Here is a 6,367-nt window from a genome sequence, read left to right as displayed (position 1 = left end):
GTGCTCGGCTCATAGGAAGCGCTTAAATGCCAACATTATTCCAGAGTGTCCAATCCGGCCCCCTAAAGCCCGCTGCCTCATCAATCAGTCCATCGTATTTATTGAGCGCCTATAGTGTACAGAGCTCTGTACTATGCACCTGGGAGAGTAAAATATAACAGAGTCCTTAGTCCAGTGCTCTGCACACAGTGGGTGCTCAATAGGCTATTGATGGAGGTGGGAGGGGGCTCCAGGTTAGCCCGAGCGCAGCGTCCGGGCATGGCAGGGCTGACTCCAAATCCCAGGAACGCCCAGCTGAGCGGACTATCTTTTGGCTGCGGTTTTGCCTTTCGAAAATGCAGCCTCATCCCCAAGAGGGCAGGAAGCGGATGGAGCCCTTAGGATATCCGGACAAGAAACCGATGATCCAGATCCGGAAGCGGGGTCAGTGAGGAGCCAAGATGGGGTGAGGGGCCTGGCGTCCAGCCAGAATCCAGGTCTGCCCCTCATTCCCGAGGGCTGGGCACTCTGAGGGGCAGAGGTTTCTGCCCTGAGGGGCAGGAAGGAATGAGGGGCCGTCTTCCCTCCCCAGCTAGCTCAGAGCTGAGTGCTTAGGGGGCCACGGGGCTGGCCACCCAGCTACACAGCCAGCCAGCCACCCCTCCAGGTGACCCAGGGGCCGAGGTGGCCTGGGGGGGAAATAAGGCGTGAAGCTCAGAGACGCAGGAGGATTAGGGAAGGAGGGAGCTTCAAAAGTGGCAAAAAAATCCGTGACATTTTCCTTCTGGGCACCCCAGACCTCTGTCTTTGTGGATTTTCATCTGGTGAAATGTTTTGAATCGCAAGTACTACTAACAATAGTAATGTCGGTATTTGTTAAGCGCTTCCTATGTGCAGAGCACTGTTCTAAGCGCTGGGGGAGATACGGGGTCATCGGGTTGTCCCACATGAGGCTCACAATTTTAATCCCCATTTTACAGGTGAGGGAACTGAGGCACAGAGGAGTGAAGTGACTTGCCCACAGTCACACAGCTGACAAGCGGCAGAGCCGGGTTTCGAACCCATGACCTCTGGCTCCCAAGCCCGGGCTCCTTCCACTGAGCCACGCTGCTTCCGTAGCCCCTCGCTTCCTATTAAGGGAAGCAGCGTGGCTCAGTGGACAGCGCACGGACATGGGAGTCGGAGGTCACGGGGTCTAATCCCGGCGCCGCCGCTTGTCAGCTGTGTGACTTTGGGCAAGTCATTTAACTTCTCTGTGCCTCAGTTCCCTCATCTGTAAAATGGGGATTAAGACTGTGAGCCCCATGTGGGTTAACCTGATCACCTTGTAACCCCCCCAGCGCTTAGAACAGTGTTTTGTACATAGTAAGCGCTTAACAAATGCCATGAATATATTAACCCTCCCCGCTAAGTCCCTTGGGTTCTCGGGTCTGTTCCCCTCTGACACTCACTGCTCCCCCAAAACACACGTACACCGACCCTATCCTAACTGTAATTGATTTTAACGTCTCCCCCTCTAATCTGTAACCTCCTCGAGTCTAATTTATTGGACTCTTCCAAGTGCTTGGAATAGAGTGATCTGCACAGCGTAAGCGCTCAATAACGGACAGAGAGAATAATGAAACCCAGAAACCAGGAAGGGCAGCGTGGCTCAGTGGAAAGAGCACGGGCTTTGGAGTCAGAGTTCATGGGTTCGAATCCAGGCTCGGCCACTCGTCAGCTGTGTGACTTTGGGCAAGTCACTTAGCTTCTCTTGCCTCAGTGACCTCATCTGTAAAATGGGGATTAAGACTGTGAGCCCCACGTGGGACGACCTGATTCCCCTGTGACTACCCCCAGCGCTTAGAACAGTGCTCGGCACACAGTAAGCGCTTAACAAATACCAACATTATTATTATTATTAGGGTGTGAAGCCAGGATGGCCCAGCCGAATGGAAGGTAAGAATAACTGTGGTATTTGTTAAGCGCTTACTCTGTGCCAGACACTGTATTAAGAACCGGGGCGGATACATGCTAATTGGTTGGACACAGTCCCTGTCCCGCGTGGGGCTCACAGTCTTAATCCCCATTTTACAGATGAGGTAACTGAGGCACAGTGAAGTGACTTGTCCAAGGCCACACAGCGGACACGTGGCAGAACGGGGATTGGAACCCATGGCCTTCTGATTCCTAGGAGATGGTTGTCCACTGGGCGGTGAGGGGAGGGGAGAGATTCACAACCATCTCCGATGTTTGGTCTGCTCTTGCGAGGACTTGGGGAGGTGGGCCTTGGAGTAAGGGCAGGGAACGAGTCACTTTGCTCTTCTGTATGCTGAATGCAATGTATGGTGCCCCGCGGTTGATGAGTAAATTAATAATAACGTTGGTAATTGTTAAGCGCTTACTGCGTGCAGAGCACTGTTCTAAGCGCTGGGGTAGATACGGGGTAATCAGGTCGTCCCACGTGAGACTCACAGTTGATCCCCATTATACAGATGAGGGAACTGAGGCACAGAGAAGTGAAGTGACCTGCCCCCAGCCCCCCAGCTGACAAGTGGCAGAGCCGGGATTCGAACCCATGAACTCCGACTCCCAAGCCCGGGCTCTTTCCACTGAGCCGCGCCGCTTTACTCCAGTTCCCCACCCGCCTCTCTTGCTCCCGACTCTTCTGCCGTCGCGATGCCAAGGACCGACCTGGCAGAGCTAACCACCCCACTGAGAGCACGGAGCGGGCACGTGAGAACCCCGCGGTGACTGCACAGGCCTTTATTTGTCTTTTGGGTGGTCGGGAGGTAGCGACTCTTCTGTTTGGGGAAACAGGCTCAGAGAGGGGTAGGCCCGGGTGGGACTCACAGAGCAGTGGAGTTCGGGAGCCAGGGGGGTCTTCAGCCAGGAGTCCAACCTCATCAATCCCCCCGGTTCCCCCTGATTTCTTGCTACTCTCTCGGGCCAGACTTGGGGAGCCTTCCGGAACTCCCGACCTCTCCCAGAGCTGCAGCCCCTTTCCTTTGGCTTCTTCCCTTCCAAATCCCAGCTCTGCCACTTGTCAGCTGTGTGACTGTGGGCAAGTCACTTCACTTCTCTGTGCCTCAGTTCCCTCATCTGTAAAATGGGGATGAAGACTGTGAGCCCCACGTGGGACGACCTGATTCCCCTATGTCTACCCCAGCGCTTAGAACAGTGCTCTGCACATAGTAAGCGCTTAACAAATACCAACATTATTAAGCCCAGCCTCAGGGGAAAGCCAACAGCTCCCCAAGGGAGCGGGGAGCAGAGAGGGTCCTGCCTGGGGAATGTCTCATAAATTAAGCGTGGCCGGCCGGGGGGGCGCAGTCCGAAGGAGTCCGGGGGGGGGGGCAGGGGACTCTCACGCCCTCGGGGGGCGGTCCGTGGCCGCTGGAGCCCCCATCCCATCTTCTGGGGGGCGGTCCTCAGCCGGCGGTGTCCAGGGTGGGCGGCGAGCGGCTGGGTGTTACTCCCGGAAGACCGGCCACAAAGCTCTGCCATCTGCGTCGCAGGGCCCGGTCAACCTGCTGGGAGACGGGAAGGTCGGGAGGGTGACCGTAAGCCCGTCAATGGGCAGGGACCGTCTCTGTGGCCGATGTGTCCATTCCAATCGCTTAGTACAGTGCTCTGCACATAGTAAGCGCTCAATCAATACTATTGAATGAATGAATGAGTGGGGTGAGCGAGGGGAGGCGGTGGGCAGGCCGGACCCGGGCTCAGGGAGAGGCTGACCCCCAGGGGGGTGGGGGCAGAAAGCCGAGCGTTGCCCCGCCCGTGGCCACCACTGGGGTCAGACTCCGCATGCCAGCCGCCGCCCCGCAGACACGTGCTCCCGGCGAGGGGTCTCCCCTCCTCCCCGCCCACAGACGCCTGACACTGAGATGCACGTGATGCCATCCATGCCACGTGCTGTCACGATGTCATGCGCCCCACTGGGCCAGAGTCCACCCGATTCCACCCTCGCCTGAACGTTTCTCCGTGAGGGGGGACCTTTAAACCCTGACTTAACCCAGAGCCTCTGAGCTCCCGGCCGGGTCCGGGTGACGTGTGGCGCAGCGTCTGAGCCGTGGAACTGGGCAGCGGCGGCTTGCGTGGAGGGAGGAGATCAAGGTTTCTGCCGCACTGGCCGTACCAGGCACGAGGCAGAGAGTCATTCATTCATTCGATAGTATTTATTGAGCGCTTACTATGTGCAGAGCACTGGACTAAGCACTTGGAAAGGACAATTAGGCAACAGAGAGAGACAATCCCTGCCCGATGACGGGCTCACAGTCTAATCGGGGGAGACAGACGGTAGAGCAAAACAGAATGGAATAAAAACAAGATAACATCACGATAAATAGAATCAAGGGAATGTACACCTCATTAACAAAATAAATAGGGTAATAAATATAAGCAAAATGAGCACAGGGCTGAGAGGAAGGGGGAAGAGCAGAGGCGGGGAGGGGGAAGGGGGCTCAGTCTGGGAAGGCCTCTTGGAGGAGGTGAGCTCTCAGTAGGGCTTTGAAGAGGGGAAGAGAGTTGGGTGGCCGTGAGGAGGGACGGCATTTCGGGACAGCGGGAGGACGTGGGCCGGGGGTCTGACGGCGGGAGAGGCGGGAACGGGGGACCGTGAGGAGGCGGCCGGCGGAGGAGCGGAGCGTGCGGGGTGGGCGGTGGAAAGAGAGAAGGGAGGAGAGGTAGGAGGGGGCGAGGGGATGGAGAGCTCTGAAGCCAAGAGTGAGGAGTTTTTGTTTCGTGCGGAGGTCGATAGGCAACCACCGGAGGTTTCCGAGGAGGGGAGTGACAGGCCGCCCAGAGCCTTTCTGTAGGAAGATGAGCCGGGCAGCGGAATGAAGAATAGACCGGAGCGGGGAGAGACGGGAGGAAGGGAGATCAGAGAGGAGGCTGACACAATAATCCAGCCGGGATATTATGAAAACCCGTAACAGTAAGATAGCCGTTTGGGTGGAGAGGAAAGGGCGGATCTTGGCGATTTGTACAGATGTGTACATAAGTGCTGTGGGGCGGGGTGGGGGGGAGAGCGAAGGGGGCGAGTCAGGGTGAGGCGGAAGGGAGTGGGAGATGAGGAAAGGTGGACTCTCCCAAACGCTTAGTACAATGTTCTAACACAGAAAGGGCTCAATAAATAGGACTGGCTGGCTGGCTGGGAGAGGCCGGACAGGGAGGTCTGCCCTTCAACCCTCTAAGACCGTAAGCTTGTTGTGGGCAGGGAATTATCACTGTTTATTGTTGTACTGTACTTTCCCAAGCTCTTAGAATAGTGCTCTGCACACGGTAAGCACTAAGTAATTGCGATCGAATGAATGGATGAATGAATGATGGTACAGTGCTCTGCACACAGTAGGTGCTCAATGAGTAATGATTGAATGAATGAAGGGACCAGCACTAAGACAACAGAGAGCCAAGTGTCCTCTTGGCCTGTTCCCTCCCTTTCCACCTTGCCCATCTGGTGCCCCGAGGGCAGGGCGGGGCGTCCTCCCCACCCGCCAACAACCGCTGGCTCAGACGGGGCGGCCGAGCCCGATTTCCTTATATCCACTTAGTACAGTGCCTGGCACGTAGTAAGCACCTATCAAATGCTCCAAATTTCCTTAGTGTGATTATCTCAGCCATGACCCTCAGAGGGACAGGGCAGGAGCTCCCGTTCCCCTATGGGTGTCCCCCCCGCCCCCGCAACTCTCCAGAGAGTACCTGCTTGTAGAGCCTCAGGCTGCGGCGTTGCCGGGCCGGGGTCTCCACAAGCCTCTGGGCGTCGTCCCCGATCCCCGACGGAGGCTCCGAGCCCGGGGATTCCGGCCCACCGCTTTCCAGGTCCCGGGCACGAGGCTCTTCCCGCCCCAGCCGCAGGCCCGGGGCTCTCCGGCCACGGGGTGCCGGCTGGGGGTCGCCTTCTGGCCGGGGGCCGGGGTCTTGGAGTTGGTCGTAGGAGGGTCCGGGCCCTCTCAGGGAGCGGCTGCGGGGGCAGGTCGCCATGGTGCGGTGGTTCCGGGGGTGAATGACCAGGGGCTCGGGTTGGGCCCCGGAGGGACGGACGGCTCCGCCCCTGGCCTGGCCCGGCCTGGTGCGGGAGCTGGGCCCAAAGGTCACCCCGCACCACCCCGCCCCGTTCCGCTGCCATCGTCAGACGAAAGGCGGCTGGCGTCCGCAGGGCCGGAGCCGCCGGGTACCGGACAACCCCCAGGGCCCCCCGTCCGGTCCGGGGACGATGATGACTGGACAGTCAAAGGCTTCCAGCCCTTCTCCCATCAGAGGGCAGAGGGCGGGATTCGGGGACCTCAATGCCATCCACATCCCGATCCACCAAGCTGGGGCCGCGGCGGGAAGACCGCAGAGTCCAGGGACACCCACTTCACTCCCTCGTTGCCAGATGGGCAGTAGGGCTGGACAGTAATAATAGTAA

At 58.2% G+C, this 6,367-nt stretch overlaps 1 protein-coding gene across 2 annotated transcripts; it reads right to left on the bottom strand.

Annotated features, from left to right (window-relative positions):
* Positions 1-2,695: 2,695 nt before the first annotated feature.
* LOC100681244 (uncharacterized protein C11orf86 homolog) lies at positions 2,696-6,001 on the bottom strand. Of its 2 annotated transcripts, none has more exons than XM_029061275.2 (2): positions 5,659-6,001; positions 2,696-3,491 (listed from the first exon to the last, which is right to left on the bottom strand). In XM_029061275.2, exons 1-2 carry the CDS (start codon positions 5,938-5,940, stop codon positions 3,390-3,392), a joined length of 384 nt encoding a protein of 127 aa, XP_028917108.1. In that variant the 5' UTR covers positions 5,941-6,001; the 3' UTR covers positions 2,696-3,389. The 2 variants fall into 2 exon arrangements, with proteins under 2 accessions (XP_028917108.1, XP_028917109.1); XM_029061276.2 differs by having other exon boundaries at positions 2,696-3,488.
* Positions 6,002-6,367: the final 366 nt, after the last annotated feature.

The sequence above is a fragment of the Ornithorhynchus anatinus genome, chromosome 3 (genome assembly GCF_004115215.2).
Source record: "Ornithorhynchus anatinus isolate Pmale09 chromosome 3, mOrnAna1.pri.v4, whole genome shotgun sequence".
Lineage (NCBI taxonomy): Eukaryota > Metazoa > Chordata > Mammalia > Monotremata > Ornithorhynchidae > Ornithorhynchus > Ornithorhynchus anatinus.
This window is presented reverse-complemented; position numbering and strand designations above follow the sequence as displayed.